This window comes from Rattus norvegicus, chromosome 7 (genome assembly GCF_036323735.1).
Source record: "Rattus norvegicus strain BN/NHsdMcwi chromosome 7, GRCr8, whole genome shotgun sequence".
NCBI classification, from domain to species: Eukaryota; Metazoa; Chordata; class Mammalia; order Rodentia; family Muridae; genus Rattus; species Rattus norvegicus.
Window position 1 is genome coordinate 37,165,766 of NC_086025.1, and position 18,680 is coordinate 37,184,445.

General features: G+C 36.6%; 1 protein-coding gene across 4 annotated transcripts in view; it reads right to left on the reverse strand.

Moving 5' to 3' along the window:
* The window catches only part of Tmtc3 (transmembrane O-mannosyltransferase targeting cadherins 3), a 45,095-nt gene that overhangs the window by 14,310 nt on the left and 12,105 nt on the right, over window positions 1-18,680 (reverse strand). For 3 of the 4 annotated variants that reach the window (XR_010052970.1, NM_001135858.2, XM_063263465.1), the window contains exons 5-9: window positions 17,935-18,050; window positions 17,347-17,519; window positions 11,839-12,091; window positions 6,215-6,363; window positions 4,131-4,251 (exon numbers count right to left, since the gene is read on the reverse strand). Coding sequence is in view for 3 of the 4 variants with exons in the window: in NM_001135858.2 (NP_001129330.1) it covers window positions 4,131-4,251; window positions 6,215-6,363; window positions 11,839-12,091; window positions 17,347-17,519; window positions 17,935-18,050 (812 nt within the window). In the remaining variant the exon portion in view is untranslated. Of the gene's footprint in view, window positions 1-4,130; window positions 4,252-6,214; window positions 6,364-11,838; window positions 12,092-17,346; window positions 17,537-17,934; window positions 18,051-18,680 lie in introns of those variants that run through there. The other variant, XM_039079084.2, reaches the window with a different exon arrangement.

Consider the following 18,680-nt stretch of genomic DNA (forward strand, 5'->3'; position numbering starts at 1 on the left):
CAATCCTGTTTGAAAACTACTGCTGTAGTATTTATATTTTGCAGAGGAGAAAGGTACTGGGATATGAGAATATACTTAGAGACTGTATTGATGGCTTACTTTTAGGTGAGACATATTTAAAGCTATTTATGTAGTTTACTATGGAAACAGAAATGCTAAGATTAAAGTTGTGAAATCCATCTGTGTGTTTAGAGTTCACAGATGGGTGAATGATAAAAGAGGAGCCGTAGGTCTCTGAAGGTCTGAATCAGTGTTCTGAGAATACAGGCAAACAAAATCCCTAATAATTTTGGGACACCATTAGCATTAACAACTAAAGATAACAGTGTGGTAGTGATGCTTCACTTATCTATCCAGGTAGGAGGGAAGGAAAGCTGAGTGGTCATGAAGAGTTACCACTCGAGAGTAGACGCTACATAAAGATATCCCATAGACTACTAGAACAAAGCAGATAATTCTAAAATTAAATAATGGGAAATAAAGAAGTAGTAGTCAAAAGCAGGGGCTGGAGAAATGGCTTAGCAGTTTACAGCACGGAATGCTCTCACACAGAACTTCAGTTCAGTTCCTAGCCTACATATCAGGTAGTTATTACCTGCCTGAAACTTTAGCTTTAGTGGAATCCAACAACTCTGGTCTCAGTGGGGATCTGAACTCACATATACATACTCAGAGATATGTGTATATACGTAATTGGAAAAAAGAAATAGTCAAAATGAAATATGAATTTAGAGATTTCTAAAGGATAAGATAGGAAGTATTATGGAAATATTCTATTGATAACTTCAAAAACGTATGTTTATATTTTTTATTGGTTATTCTGTTAATTTACATTTCAAATGCTATCCCCCTTCTCCTCTGTGAAAATCCCCCAAGACACCTTCACGAAGGTACTCCCCCACCCACCCATCCACTCCCACTCCACTGCCCTAGCATTCCCTTATACTAGGGCATTGAGCCTTCACGGGAACAAGGGCCTCTCCTCCCTTTGATGCCAAACAAGGCCATCCTCTGCTACATATGCAGCTGGAGCAATGGGTCTGTCCATGTGTATTCTTTGGTTGGTGGTTTAGTCCCTGGGAGCTCTGGTTGGTTGATACTGTTTTCTTTCTATGGGGTTGCAAACCCCTCCAGCTTCTTCAGTCCTTTCTCTAACTCCCCCATTGGGGTCCCCCTGCTCAGTTTGAAGGTTGGCTGCAAGCATCCCCATCCGTATTGGTAAGGCTCTGTGTGCATATTTTTAAATAAAATTCTGCTTATCAGCTCCATTCCCAATAGTACTAAACCAGTAATATTCCTTCACATAGTAGGGTGACACTTTTATGCATTTCATCTCACTGAATTCATGATGCATTGATTACAGGTTATTTTAAATACCATTAAAAAATAAGCTACTAATTAACTGTATGATGCTACTTCCTATCTGACATATCTTGCTGTTAAGCCATTGAAAAGTGAAAAAAAAAAAAGTACACCCTAAGAAGTAAGAAAATATCGTTTTATATTTAAATATTTTACCATATGAACTTTAAGTACATTTAGTACACCATTCAAATATATATATATATATATATATATCCATCCATCCATCCATCCATCCATCCATCCATCCATCCATCCTCTGGACACATAATTAAGTAGTAACTTAGGGAGTTTGGTTATGGTATATACTATATAAAAACAATGCACTACTTCTTGGCTAAAAGTAAATGTCTATCTAAAGAATTCTCAGCTGAGGAATACCGAATGGCTGAGAAGCACCTAAAGAAATGTTCAACATTCTTAATCACCAGGGAAATGCAAATCAAAACAACCCTGAGATTCCACCTCACAGGAGTCAGAGTGGCTAAGATCCAAAACTCGAGTGATAGTAGATGTTGGCAAGAATGTGGAGAAAGAGGAACACTCCTCCATTGTTGGTGGGACTGTAAGCTGGTACAACCAGTTTGGAAATCAATCTGGCAGTTCGCAAGAAAACTGGTCATAGTACTACCAGAGGACCCAGCTATACCACTCCTGGGCATATACTCAAAAGATGCTCCAACATATAACAAGGTCATATGCGCCATTATGTTCATAGCAGCCTTATTTATAATAGCCAGAAGCTGGAAAGAACCCTGATGCCCTTCAACAGAGGAATGGATACAGAAAAATGTGGTACATCTACACAATGGAATATTACTCAGCTATCAAAAACAATGACTTTATGAAATTCGTAGGCAAATGGTTGGAACTGGAAAATATCATCCTGAGTGAGGTAACCCAATCACAGAGAAACACACATGGTATGCACTCATTGATAAGTGGCTATTAGCCCAAATGCTTGAATTACCCTAGATGCCTAGAACACATGAAACTCAAGACGGATGATCAAAATGTGAATGCTTCACTCCTTCTTTAAAAGGGGAACAAGAATACCCTTGGCAGGGAATAGAGAGGCAAAGATTAAAACAGAGACAGAAGGAACACCCATTCAGAGCCTGCCCCACATGTGGCCCATACATATACAGCCATCCAATTAGACAGGATGGATGAAGCAAAGAAGTGCAGGCCGACAGGAGCCAGATGTAGATCGGTCCTGAGAGACACAGCCAGAATACAGCAAATACAGAGGCGAATGCCAGCAGCAAACCACTGAACTGAGAATAGGACCCCCGTTGAAGGAATCAGAGAAAGAACTGGAAGAGCTTGAAGTGGCTCGAGACCCCATATGAACAACAATGCCAAGCAACCAGAGCTTCCAGGGACTAAGCCACTACCTAAAGACTATACATGGACTGACCCTGGACTCTGACCTCATAGGTAGCAATGAATATCCTAGTAAGAGCACCAGTGGAAGGGGAAGCCCTGGGTCCTGCTAAGACTGAACGTGATTGTTGGGGGGGGGAGGGCGGCAATGGGGGGAGGATGGGGAGGGGAACACCCATAAAGAAGGGGAGGGGGAGGGATTAGGGGGATGTTGGCCTGTAAACCGGGAAAGGGAATAACTCTCGAAATGTAAATAAGAAATACTCAAGTTAAAAAAAAAAAAACAAAAAAAACCCACAATGACTTTATGAAATTCTTAGGCAAATGGGTGGAACTAGAAAATATCATCTTGAGTTACAAAAGAATACATAGTATGCACTCACTGATAAGAGGATATTAGCCCAAAAGCTTGGAATACCTAAGAAACAATTCACAGATCATAGGAAGCTCAACAAGAAGGAAGAACAAAATGTGGATGCTTCAGTCCTTCAACAAGAAGGGAGAACAAAATACTCACGGAAGGAAATACAAGGATAAAGAGTAAATAGGGACTGAAGAAAAAGTCTTCCAAAGACTGTCCCATCTGGGGATCCATCCCAAATGTAGCCACCAAGCCCAGTCACTATTGCTGATGCCAAGAAGTGCTTGCTGAAGGACCCAGATATGGGTGTCTCCTAAGAGGCTCTGCCAAAGCCTTTCTGATACAGATGAGGATGCTTGCAGGCATTCATTGGGCTGAGCACAGGGACACCAATGGAGGAGTTAGAAAAAGGGCTAAAGGAGCTGAAGGGGTTTGCTACTCTATAGGAAGAACAACAGTATCAACCAACCAGACCCCACGAGAGCTCCCAGGGACGAAACCACCAACCAAAGAGTACACAGGGGGTACCCATGGCTCCTGTCATATATGTAGCAGAGGATGGCATTTTCCAGCATCTATAGGAGGAAAAGTCCTTGGTCTTGTGAAGGCTCATTTCCCCAATGTAGAAGAATGCCAGGGTGTTGAGGTAGGATTGGTGCGTGGGAGTGAGAGTATCCTCATAAAAGCAGGGGGAGGGGGAGGGGCATGGAAGAGAGGAGAAAGGAGATAACATTTGAAATGTAAATACATAAAATATCCAAGAAAAGCAAAATTAAAAAAATACTTTGCCATATGAACTTTAAGTAAATTTAGTATACCATTCACATAAATAATTATATAAATATGTATATCCATCCTTTGGACATATAATTAAGTAGTAACTTAGGAAATTTGGTTATGGTATATATAATATAAAAACAATGTATTACTTCTTGACTAAAATTAAATGTCTGCCTAAAAGTGTGTTAGATACAGTTTTACAAATACACATGTTCTTGTCCTCTGAATGAAAATGCTTTACCTTTAAGGCTGACATAAACAATGTATATTCTGACTCCCAGTCCCAATTTCTATGGAGTGTTTTCAAGGCATGGGTTAATATCACCATGGACAGACAAACCCAGGAGAGCTTTTTCAGGACACTGTTGAAAAGATTAAAAACAGGGTAAAAAATACTTCATCACTAAAAGCAGTTTTCTTCAGTAGAGATAAGAAATAAGACAGTTCTAAATTATCATGTTTGAATTCATTCTGAAGACTTTACACATTTAAAAAACACTCCCAAATTAAATATTGTGAAGATGGTCTACCAACTGAGACTTCACTTATATTTTATTCTTTGGGATTTGTTACAAAATTCCCAAAGGACAGCAAAGTCTGAGGCTGCTCAAGACCCTCAGCTAAAACGATGAGCATTTGTAGAGAGCCCACCCTATTCTCACACACAGTTTAAGCAATACCCAACAAGTATGAAAGAGTTAACACTTTATAGCTAATGTAAACATTAACATTTGTATGTTAACAATGTAAATAATGGCATGTAAACAGTCTACAGACTTTCAGTAAAAACCTAATTTTTTCAAAATATATTTGATCATCATGAACAAAGAAAGTTATCTCCATATTCTCTGTCAATCACTATTTCTAAAACTATATTTAAAAGTCTGTAATTTAAAAATGGATAAAGTTTGAATTGCCAATTTTTGTATTTAGTGTCCTTTAAGTCATTCTTTACAACTGAACAGTTAGTTGAGTTCAGAGAGGGTCAACCTCACTTCTGATACGTTAAAAAGAGTTTGGCTTATAAGCTATACTATAGCCTCTCCTATTTTTTGAATTGTTTTATTTATACTTTTCAAAACTATCTGTTAAAACACAGAAAAAAACCCTGTAAAACAGATGTAGATCACAAAACTTTAGGCTGCTTGATGACATCTAACTCTTCACTGGCAGCAGATGATTACTTCAATCTCTATTATGCCAGTGTTAATGGCCTGAGTCTGCCTGTGCTTTGCAAATCTAACAGGGATCAATTTCTTATTTCGACAGATCCACCTATGCAGAACAGGACAGTACAATCACACAGTACTATCTGTCATTGGCAGAATTAAGACGTAACTGGAATCAACACTTCTGTTTTCTAGCTATGTGACCTTGCGTGATTCAGGTAACTTGTACAAGTTTCAATTTTCACATCTGCAGAGGAGGACAGGTATGTTAAGATTAAATGAAAAAATTGTAAATGTGGACCATAAATCATCCTTGGCACACAGTAGGCTCTAAAAATTGGTGGTGATCAAAACTGTGTACATGGGTAGAAATTCTAAGAAGGGTTTGGCAGATATGGATAAAAATTGTGAAGCTAAATAAGGTAATCAAGTGAGTACATGCATCAAAAGAGGCTAAATGCAAAAGGCAGAAAAAATTTGGAAATATTCAGAATGGATATAACAAGAAGATTCTGAAATAGGTTTTACATGAGATAACTAGGTGGGGAATGTTATAGAACCCATGTAAATAATTTTTAAATGAAAGTATTGACCGGATATAAGAGGAGACAATTTGTAAGAGATATAGAGAAAAGTCCGGTGTAAATCAAAATTTAATATTATATTAGTATTATTTGACTATTAGAAATTTGCTTGACATGACAATTTTGATATAGTAAATGTACATAATCCTTATGATTATGAGTTTCTAAGCATATTATTCTTTAATTAGTAATGCAACAAAAAAAGCACATAAGTGTGCTAAGCACATTTCATATCCACTAAGAACTCAAGATGGCTCACTCCAATAGGGTAAGTATTGCTGATCAGAATGTGGAAAGCTCTTCTGTGCTTAGCCTCAGTAAATGCAGCACTGTTTCTGCGTGGGCCTGACTCGGGTTGTTGTGTTGGGCTGTAACAAACTATGTAGAGAGAACGCAGAATGAGCAGGCAGTGAAGAGCTCTCCTAACCTGAATTATAGCTTTGAAGAGGAAAAGTATGAAAGTACAGCTTACAAGACTGCACTACATGCAGACTAAAATATTAACACTTTAAATTTCAACGTATTTGATTTTTAACTCTAATAGCCATTAAACAAACTAGCATTTAATTTACCTTTTGTTTGAAATTTTTTGCCATCCATGGGCTACTAAAATACAGAACCCCATGCTAGGAACATATAGTACTCGCTCTGCAACAACAAATCCAACAGGAAAGAAGAGGTTTGATGCGGGAATAAATGGTAACGCCATTAAAGAAAGCGCCTAGAATGAGAAAGAAGATACAGATAGCATGTGCTCAATTAAACCACACGGAGGACAAGCAACACACACTGCTAGAATTGACTTGGAGCAAATGAGGTTTGTAGAATATTTTAGAAAATATTGTCATGAATAATGAACACAAAGGCCACACTGGGGTGGTAATAAACATCAGGACGCACATCAGCAAGATAAGATGGGAGTTGTTAATTCTAGGATTTACTTTGTAAGACTGCCGATAAAATAAGTCATTACTTGAAATTGAATCCCGTACCTTCTACAGCAATGAAGTTATGACAACCTATCAGCAATCCTTGTTCTGTGAGCAATACGACTTCTAAGGTTGACTACTGAGGTCCACTTTTAACATATTTTGAAAATAGCATATTCAACTTATTAGTAAGCAAAAATACCCAATGAAAAAATGGGCAGAGAAGACATACCAGTAACCAAAAGCTATATGAAAATGTCCCAAATCATCAGAGAAGTACAAATTTAAACATCAAAGGACTCAATCTGAGTCAGAATGGCTACTGATAGAAAGACAACTGAAAGCAAGTATTAGGAAGAATGTGGAGAAATGCTAACCAATGCATGCCTGACAGTAGGAACTGAATTAGTAACGCGGGCAATGGCACAGAAATGCCTTAAATTATTAAGACAGAATTATCCCAATGCTGCAATCCCACTAATAGGCACATAGCCGAAAGAAAGGAAACCCATACACTGTAATGTACCTGCACCTGCGTTACTACACCATGTTCAGAACAGCCAACATACGGAACCACTGTAGTGATGGGCACAGCACATAAAGAAAATAAGGCATATGTCACAGGGAACCCATCTAGCCTTAAAAAGAGAGAAAAACTCAAACCGAAGGGCATGATGTCACATGCCCTATCTCATACCCTCCTTGGTATATGATGATTAAAAAAAATAGTGATATTAGAAATTGAGGACAGAATGGTGTTTACCAGAATGAGGCAGTAAAGTTTGGGAAGATGTTGGTCAAGGAATGTAAACTTTTGTTACATAGGAAGAATGAAATAAAAAGGAGGAGGGGGGAAGAGGAAGAGGAGGAGAGAACTTAACATATCTAACTTTTGTGCACATAATAACAGTAAAGAAAATGCTAATAGGTTTTTTAGCAGAAAATCATAAATGTTGGTAACAAGCAAAAATTTGGGTCTTTATAACATTATTACTACAAGGAACCACATGAAGAAATGAAGGAAAGAATGATTTAGATAAGACACCAGATTTGTGCTCTACAGCTTAGTCATAACTTGTATAATATTCTGCTTTTCAAGATTTTTAAAAAATAATGTGTCTTTCTTTATTTTTATTCTATGAGTGTGGGTTTTTTGCCTATGTGCATGTGTGTGCAGTGTCCACAAAGGGAAGAAGAGGGCATCAGCTCCTCTGAAAATGGAGTTACAAATACTTGGGAACTGCAATACGGATATTGGGAATTGAACCTGGGTCCTCTGGAAGAGCAACCAGTGCTTTTAACCACTTAGCCATCTCTCCAGCCCCACCTTGTAATTCTAACAGGTCCCATATGTTTAACAAGAAGTTTATACTATATATAGCTGTCCCTTCAAATCAGTTGCTTTTTTTTTTTTCCTTTAAAGGAATCACTAAACTGTTAGCACTGCTTACTGAGAAAAATATAGGGGTATTCCGAGTTCCTGTTCTTCAGAAAGTGGGTGGCTTATGGTTGCTTGACTATAAAGCCGCCATGACTAAGCACACAAATAACAGGAAGATTTCAGGTTGAGGGTTTGGACTTGTAGCCCTGGTTTCCCTGCTCCTCTTTTTCCAGGATAGGAACTCTTGTAGCACAGGCTGGCCTTGGAACTGTTGCCAAGGATGACTTCTAACTCCTGACCTTCCTTCCTGCACCCAGGACCTCAAACACACCAGGAGAGCAATCTACCAAGTGAGTTAAATTGCCAGGTCCCTTTGCTTGGTTTTACAGGCCTTAGTTAAATATGCAATTTGATGCTTCACTTTTGGAAATCGGAAACTATCTAAAGGGCAGAGAGAAAAGACGGTCTCTTCTTATTATACTTCATTAACAAAATAGGGGTGAAGATATATTACATCAATTTGTGTGTCTAAAATTTCAGTGTTTTTTTTTTTTAAATCAAAGCACGAACCATTAAAGGTTTTTTCTTCTCACTTCGTGGAGATGCATGATTAATAAAGAACCAGCTAGATGTAAAGCTATTTAGATAGATAGCCCTAAATTTGATGCTTATTAAAAAAATAATAATTTGGCTGTCAAGAAGAAATTTTATTTGAGGGACTTGACAGCACTCATTCAGAAACACCACAGATTAATAACTAAATTACATAAGGAAGGAAAATGACCATTCCGTTAAAGTCTATCAAGTCCATAAGTCTTTACTGATTAATGACCTAGAAATCCTAATTAATGAAGTATTAATAAATGTAAGGGAATCACATTAACTGTGATTAACCTATAATTTTCTAATAATACTATAAAGTCTTAAGATGGAAAGACAGCAGCTCAGCAGTTAAAAGCACTTGCTCTTCAAAAGGACCTGGATTTAGTTCTTAGCACCCTCATGGCAGCTCAAACTAACTACCAGTAACTCCAGTCTCAAGGGATCCAAAGGCTTCTTTTGGCCCCTGCCAGCACTGGGCAGACAGACATCATTGTGCATAGAAATAGCTGGAGGAAAACATCCATACATAAAAAAAACAAAAGCAAAAAGCAAAAATATTAAGAGTATTAGTAGCAAGAGCCACGAGTTTAAGATAAACCTTAAACATAATTCTTTTGTAATACAAACTACTCAATCACCCAGAGAACACCTCCTTATAAACAGAAATGGAGACTAATATCTGTTAACATTATGTTGCTGATTTATATTAAATATCTAATAGATAACTAGTATCGAATCTGTCTGTGAGTACTTCTTTCTTACCCTGCTTCTTCAGATATCTTCAGAAAATTTGACATTTAGAAAAAATTAGCATGACTTAGAGAATACATAAAACACTGTTATGTTCAAGGACATAATTTTTCCCTTATACCCATGAAATAGCAAATAAGTTACATAAATCTGTTTATTTCATTGCTTTAATTTTTTTAAATATATCTACCTACCTACTCCATCTATGTATCGTTTCTTATTTGCCAAACTTGGATTCATCTATTTTTTCTTATTCAACTGTCTTTTTAGCACAACATCAAATGTAAATATATCCTACCATTTATCTATGTTGTGTGAATTTACTCAAGCAACAATGGACTGTCAAGAAGAGTATGATTATGATGGCTGACAGTTAATATCATCAGAAACTCATGCTGGCTTGTGTCAGATCAACCCTCCAGGCTGCTCCGGAGTCTGAGGGGTCCCTGATGGGCCTAACTCCAGTCTGCTGGCTTGTTTAGAAACTTGACTGCTGTTATCAAATGCTCACCAATGTTTTCACAGGAAACAATTTTTCCTTAATTTATGGGAGGGAAAGCTGAAGGGTTAGTAAGACTAACACACAAAAGAAGAAAGCAGCTTTCAGTTGTCTATACTAACCTCACCACCATTCACATTAGTGAGTTTTCTCTTCCTTCATGTAATAGAACAACCCTTACAACGCAACCAAATCTTTGCTAGGTGTTCTGTTGATCCTCACAAACCTACTAGTTATCCACTTTCTACACGAAGTGGTCTTCACACCTAAAATTAACTTGTTGCCTCTGCAGCCCTAGATACCATTTTGTACACTGCATTATAAATCTATCTCTCTCTACATCCCTCACACATAAAATAATTGTGGGATATGACTTTTAAAGCTGTGGTTACAAGTACTTATTTTAAAGCCACTAAATACTTCAATCATATCATGCTGATTTTACAACCAACCAATTAGTGATTATCTTTGTTTGTAAACATCTTGCAACTCAAATGAAAGTGCTTTTAAATATCAGCCAATGATATCTGACATTAACTTGTCTCACTGTCTCATGTTTCAATCTAACTGTCTCAGGGATATTTCATCAAATAGATCTCAGGTTCATGTTTGACAATGCCTAAATCCTAAAGCATTTACCTTTGAGTCTGTCTCCTACCTAGCTCTTTTTCTTCTCTATAAAGATCTATCAATGAGAGTTCTTCAGGAATTCAGTGGTAAACTCTTTTTTTGGTTCTTTTTTTTTTTTTTTTTTTTTTTTCCGGAGCTGGGGACCGAACCCAGGGCCTTGTGCTTCCTAGGTAAGCGCTCTACCACTGAGCTAAATCCCCAGCCCCCAGTGGTAAACTCTTTTACCCTACTTGGGTACATTAACTATTTTCTAGGAAAGAATTAACACTAAAACCTCCATAGCATGTTTAAGTTCGACTTAACCTCTATGTAGTTAAGATGGTATCAGGCAGTAGTCTATGAAGAACTGGTAAACGGCCTATTTGAGAACGGTTTCTCCTACCCTTCACCCCCCAACCCCCATATGCACTTTATCTATCCTCTGGTTCAATTAGTACTTCTACACTAAGGAAAAGTCTAAGTGTGGCCTAAGCATTTCTTCCGAACCTCAAAACTCCAGTAAGATGTTTTAAGGATACAAACTGGTATGTTTAGGCATAAAAGTAAACAGTTCTTTCTCCTACACTTTGCATTCTTTCACATTTTTTTTCTATATCTTAGCCATGTGTTGCAAATGTCTTAGCCTGCAAACTCTGGAAACAAGGACCTTATAATTCATCTTATCATAGTGCTTCAAATGCTACCAGGTAAATAGAGTGCAACAATAATGTTATACTGAACAAACATGTTGATCTATTGGTGTTAGCCATAAATGATGTACTTGTGAAACATTTAAATGCTTTCTCAAATGCAGTAAATACTGTTGAAAATGTTACATTTAACAATTAAAAATGAATGTGGAATTCTTACAGAGCCAAGAGTGAAGGAGGCAATTAAAAACAAACAAACAAACAAAACCCAAAACACTACCCCTACACAAACAGTTTTGAAATAATCAGAGGTTTCTGAACATAGTTCTACTCAGGGAATAATTAAAATCTTGTTACCAGAACTTAAAATCTATTACTTTTAGCTGCATTTTGTATGACACTATGCATTGTCAGGGAAACAAGTATACAATATTATCAATTTTTTTCAACTGTGTGTATTTAATCTATTTAGAAAAGAATAAGAAACATAAGTGTAAATGAATGACAATGGGATGCATTGTGATTTTTTTCTATCAAGTTAGAAAAAATATTATCTTCTGTTATACACAGCTGAATATGCATGCTAAAATATACTTGCAAATTAATTATGTTATTAATTTAATTAATAATTAATATAAAGGCAATCTAACAGGTTTATAATTCAGGAATGATCAAAAAAGAAATACACTTCTGGAAGCATACACTGAATAAATATAAAGATAATGTCCAATGTATCCAGCTGAATACACATTATTTGAAGATGAAGATTTCTTACCATTAGGACAGTCTTGGAGGAGTCACCAGGGTATCTGAGACTGAATATTCCCAAAGCACCCAGAAAGCAAAAGAAAGCAAAAGTGGCAAGATTTCGAACATCTAGAAATGATTCTATCAGTGGTATTGTTCCCATGGTCCAATCACAGCAGAGTTCTGAAGGATTCAATAGAAGCCAAGCATTCACAGGAAGGAGGTAGTTAAAAGTCAGCTGCCTTGTAGGGGTTGGGCTTACAGCGGCTGGATTATCAAACCTGCATAAACAACAACAAAAAAGGTATTTAAATAAAACTTTTGTTTTCTTTCTTTCAGTTGAGGACTGAAACCACAATACTGAATAAGAAGCCAGCACTCTATTACCAAGCTACATCTTTGTCTGTCTGTCTGTCTGTCTTTCTTTTTTTCTTTCTTTCTTTCGTTCTTTTTGAGACAAGGTTATTGCTTATATAATTCACGCTAACCTTGAACACATGATCCTCCTGCCTTAGTTTTTCAAGTATGGTAATTATGTATGCATGTACTATGCAAATAGCAAGCGGCAGCTTTCATTTTAAATGTTGTTGGCTCTATTTATTTGTTTTAATTAATGGGGAGGAGAAGGGAGAGAAAGGGAGTATGAAAATGAGCGAGGGCACGACACTAACACACATGGGGAGGGCAGAGGACAGCTTGTTTGCAGGACTCAGTTCTGTAGCCTTTACGTGGGTTCCCTAACTGCCCTCTGGTTCTAAGTTTTAGTATCAAGTGCCTCTACTCACAGAGTAAGCAGTACCAACCCTACCTTTTAAATACAAATTTTATGTGTTAAAATATATAAGTAAAACACAAAATTACTTCATGTGCAATACTGTTAAAGACGAGAATAAATGCATTTGGGCCCAGCAGTCAGGAGCGTTTGCTGCTCTGGTGGAGACCCAAGTTCGGTTCTCAGCACCCACACTGAGCAGGCAGGCAGCTCCAGGGACCAACATGTTCTTCTGGCCTCTGTTCCTACCTGCACAAATGTGGCACACACATACACAAAATAAAAATAAATAACAAAAATATACTACTATAGGTACCTCAGATCATGCTGTCTAATTCAAAATCTAAATCAAACTGCCTAACCTAAATGAAATGTCTCTGAGACAGCAATGGAATCCACGGAGAAATGCTTAAAGAGAAATTAGGTCAGCTCCTTTCAGTAACTATTAGAAGGATCCAGACTGGCCTGTAGAAGTACTTTCATTAAATCATGACCTTCAAATCAAAAGTCATAAAGAAACTGTATGAGATTCAGATTCATTTGTTATACGGAAGATTCCAGAATAACCCGCCATGTTGTCTTATATGAGTGAAGATTTAGAGATAAATACTAATAAAAATTGTGGTTCCCAGAAAAAATTTGTCCTTATTTTTTTACTACAGACAAGCTGTAGCATTTAGAGCTTTTGTCCTATTTTGAAATGAAACTGAAAATAAAATTTCCAGTACAAAGTAGTTAGCATGAGCCCACTCAGCATTTTGTCATTGTTCCTCTAGTAAATACTAGCATGTTCACATCTAGTTTTCTCCAAATCATGATACATTGAATATCAATTTATATACTGAAATATATTAATTATTACAGTCTACCTTTTGAAAATGAAGTAAAATATTTGAAAAATAAGCATTACAAAGGAGTATGTTTACATATTTGACCTTTATCCAAATACTAAATTTAGTGACTAAATTTACACATAGTTCTCAAGTACCCAGTTAGTTGTTTTAAAATGAGGAAATGAATTAAGCACCACAGTCTACCCTGTTTGCCTTGACCTACTCTGACGTGTCAAACGGTTGAGGAGAAGTCATACTGCTGGAAGAAGCACTACCATTCTGACCTTGTTCATTCTGACCTTGTATAGTGACTATATATGGAAAGTAACATGGCTTCAGAGTCAGAGCTAGAACTGTGAAAAGTGGAACTGAACTTGAAACTTTTTCTATTTAGAAGAAACACTTCATTTTTTAAAATTAATAGCTTAATTAGGATACTTGACTTAAAGAGCTAATGTTTAAACAAACTAAATCACATTAAAATCAATTTCTTGGGGCAGTCCAATAAAATCTAATTTATATATTCACATTTTAAATGTTTTATTTAAAAAATGTTATATGCAACATATACCAAATATACATTTTAAAACACATGTAGAGAGAATTTTTCAGAATGATTGATAAGCAGAGCACAATCAATGAAACTAAGAGTAAGGAAAATATAACTCAATCTATTTCGAATACCTAAATGAGTTTAGTTGAGCAGGCATAGAATCATGAAAAAGATAAGCTGACATTATTTCTTAAATAAAAAAAGTTGCTGAGAATAACTAATTATAGGAAAATACTACAAATGTTTTGGCTTAGATAGTAATCTGAATTTTTTTCTAATCTAATCTGAATCTGAATAATTTTTCCCAGCTAGTACTTATAAGGCACTATCATGGACAACAAAGTCACTATGGTTGGTGGGATTTTCCCCCTCAATTATTTCATGTAATACTAGTTTCTTAAACTTTATAAAGGACTATTTTAAATTGCATTTAAAATTTTAACAGTGATAAAGTGGGAAAAAGTTAATGATACAGCAGGCAACCAGGGAATGCAGATTTTAAATTCTTAAGAGTCATTCTAGAGTGGACACTACATGCAATGACTTGGTGCTCTTTGCAAGGAGAGACAAACAGACACACAGGCAAGGCCATATAAGGATGGAACAAACTTGTCTGAGGAAGCTGCAAGTTAAGAAATGCCAAAGAATGCTAGCGGCTCCCGGAAGCTGATGGGCGTGTTCTTTCAGGCCATCGAGTTTGCAGTTATTTGCTGTAGCTGCTACAGTGAGACTAGCAGTCAGGAAAGAATGTCTTGAAAAAAAAAAGAGATAAAATCTCTAATAAAAATGTTTGGGGTTGCTATGAACCCACAAGGGTCATTCCCATTCAAACCACCTCAGAGCTCTATCTACTGCAAGGAGAAATTTCTCTGAGTAAGGCTGAGAGATGGCCTTATGCCATTCTTTAACCATTCTAAACATTTATCATTTCTATATGAATTTTAGAACCAACTTGTCAATGTCTCAAAAACAGCTGTTAGGATTCTGACTGGGACAGTATTCAATCTATGGTTAATTTACATAGAAGTATCATTCTAACACTATCAAGACTCATTATATATTATTTATGACTTCTTTATTTCCCTCAATGATTCCCAGTTGTCAGCATATAAATACTACATATACTTCATTAAATTGACTCTAAGTATTCTGTGTTTTCTGACACTTTCATATATAGAATTGACTTTCTTCCCCCCACTCATAAATTTATTTATTCACTTTATAGGCTGATTGAAGCCCTCCTTCCTCTCCTCCCAGTCCATCCTTACATCCCCTTCCCCTACCTTTCCTTTTCCTTCCAGTTCTTTTTGCCTCACGCTTGGAGATCAGATGTAATCCCTCATAAACTACTAGCATCATGCCTGGCTGCCTGCGACCATACTCCCCACAACGACAGTCATGGACCCACTTCTGAAACTGCAAGCTTCCATTGAGTGCTTTCCCCTATAAGTTTTTCTGGTGGTTTGAATGAGAAGGGCCCCCATAGGGGACTAGAACTGTTTGGAAAGGTGAGGAGGTGTGGTCTTATTGGAGAAGTGTGTCACTGGGAATGAGTTTTGAAGTTTCCAAAGTCCATGCCAGGCCCAGGGTTCCTCTGTCTGCCTGCAGATCAGGCTGTAAAGCTCCAAGCTAATGCCCTAGCACCATGTCTCTTTGCTTCCTACTACCACGTTTATGAACTAACCCTATAACACGGTAAGCAAACCTCCAATTAAAAAAAAAATGTCTCGGAGATAGTTAACTTGACAGTTGGCTAGAAATTTTCAGTTCAGTTTCATGGTGGAGTAGCTAGAAAGGTCTTGTGAAACAAAATAATCCCTAGGCTAAGGCTTACTGTGGTTCCCCAAATACAATTTAAAAGCACAACTTAAAAGATCCGACACGTTCAAATAATAGAAAAACACCTAGAACAACCCTCAGGCGTGTGTAGGTACACCAGAGTACTCGGGATGCTCTGTGTGTGTGGGTACACCAGAGTACTCGGGATGCTCTGTGTGTGTGGGTACACCAGAGTACTCGGGATGCTCTGTGTGTGTGGGTCACCAGAGTACTCGGGATGCTCTGCATCCACTCAAACTTACCAGCTCATAAGGAGAAGAAAATCTACACAACACAAACTAACCAAAAAGAGTCATGATAGAGCATGCAATTAGAGAAGAGATCACAGGACACAACAGAACATGTAGAAATAAGGGAGACATAAGAAAAGCATGTCTGAGTGCACATCTGTGCAGAAGAGCATATCTAAGAACAAAATAAAACAAATATATCATTTCTTAAAATTCTGAGATAGTCTATAAAAGCAGTGCATGCTGGGTGATTGTAAAACCAACTTAAAAACAACAGAGATAATGTTCTCTACTGAAAAAGTTATTTTTCAAAAACAGAAGAAACAGAAGATAAAGGTATTTTTACAAACAAAAGTTGAAGGAATTTGTTGCTGATAGATCAGGGCATGTCAGAATCCTTCAATGAGTAGCAGGAATGGTACAATCTGAAGATGTTGATAACAATGAAATAAAAAACACTGAAGCTAATACCATAATTTAATGTAAAACATGTGTCTTATATTCTTCCAAAGGTAAGTGTTCTGAGCAAAAATGCATATCCAAGGAAGCAGTGCGCACCTGGCACAGGGGCTGGCTCTTTAGAAGTCACACACAGAGCACACATAAGACAAGGGGAAATCACAACACTGCAGACTTGTATCACAGAGATCAATCACTATATTAAAAGGGAATGGATAAAACACCCAGTTTAGAAGATCTAAAAGGACAAGGAAGAAGGCCCAATTCTGTACTCTGAGAGGGACGCTACGTAGTAAGGCAGAGACGGGTAAAAGTAAAATGCTAGAGAACAGAGATATTACGCCACACCAAAGACAGTGGGGCAGACTACAATTACAGAAAACAGTTTACTTCTGGAAAGACAAGTACTAGGAATTAAAAAAAAAGCCCATTTCATAGTGATAAAGGAATAAATTCATCAATATGACAATAACCTTAAATGTTTAATAACTGCATTTTATAAATACATCAATTTAAATTACCAGATATGCATGGAGAAATACACAAATTTACAAGTCTAGTGAGAGACTTAAAGATGGTTCTCTCTCAATATTCCTTGATAAAGTACAAATCCCTCAGAATGTGAAGACAACACTAGTATACTCTTTGCTGTGGAGGTTTCACACAGAACTGTAAACAGAAATAATGCACATATTTATAAATACTATATGTAGCTTTTGAAGTGTATTGATATGTCGGTAAAGCTGTTGAAAATCAAGTATGAGCTAAAGACTTTCTGAAACACTTATTATGACTGACAATCTTAAGTCAAAAAAGACAGAATGGAAAAAAGCTAAAAAGAACTTCATACCTCGTAAACACTGGAAGTTGTGACTGAATAACTTGGACTCTGATCACGACAAGTAGTAAAGTACTGAACATCAAGACAATGAGTTTTATTAATGTCTGTAGCATAGAAAATGGAATGCTACCCTTCCCGCGGAGAAACTGTCCAGCAACGGCACATAACAATGGCAAAGTGTACTAAAAAAGAAAACGGTCTGAGTAACAAACACCAGTGCACATTGTCAGTAAGGCAGCAATTCTAAACATGTCATTAAAACAAAGGCTAACTTAAAAATAATGCAGCACAATTTGTACACTTGACAAAGAATACCAATTTTGATAACTTCGGCAAATATTGAGCTGGATTGTAACAGTGTCACTGGAATATACACAAGTTGTCTAAAGATTTTAGTTCTTAAAACATGAAGGTATCAAAACATTTTAATTTTTTTTTTTTGGGTGGGTAAGAGAACAAAATACACTTTTTTTATAAATTGTGCTTTCATTATAGTAAGCAGAGTGTTTATATGTAATGACAAAAGTAAAAATAAGGGAATTACAGTCAGACTTAGCTATGACAAAAGAGAAAATGGAAATTTTCCTTTTTCCTTACCCCTTGGGCCACAAATACTTCATATACACAACAGATTCCGACAACTGTTATCCCTTGTTCTTTACACAATGTTGCAACAGCCACTAAGAGCACTGTCAATGCAATCGGAGTCCACACTACAATTTAAGAATAGAGACCTATAAATAAGAGACCTATGCAAATTGTTACAATGTGACAAAGTCTATTTTAAATTCCTCTTAAAGCTATTAATACTTTTTATTTCTTACTGACCAATACCTCCTATTTTATAATACATTTAAAATTGTATACCTTTAATATTATATTGTCAAAACAAGATACTAAGATGCAGAATTTAAACTACAGAGTTGTGTGGAGATAAAAATTATCTATGCTAATGTTAACTTTTATAATAAAGGTTAAATTTGGATAAATTAACAGGGCTGATTAGTGACCAATCAATCAGAAATGAAGACAAATATCTGAAATTATACAGGTATTAGAAAGGATATAGAAGGGAACAATTCCAGGGTTGGTGGTAGGAACATAAGGAAAATGGTACACAAGTTCCTTAAAATTAGCAGCACAATCACCGTGTTAACTCAGCAGTCTTGCTCCTGCCTAGCAGGAGATGGAAATCAGTATGTCCAGGAGACAGTACACTTTCTTGTTACTGTGTTGTTGTTCACAACAGTAAGGGAATTGTATAAATGCAGCATCATCTGATCAAGGTAGCAAGAAAAGGTTTACATGCACAAACACTATTTAACATACACAAATTAAACTTT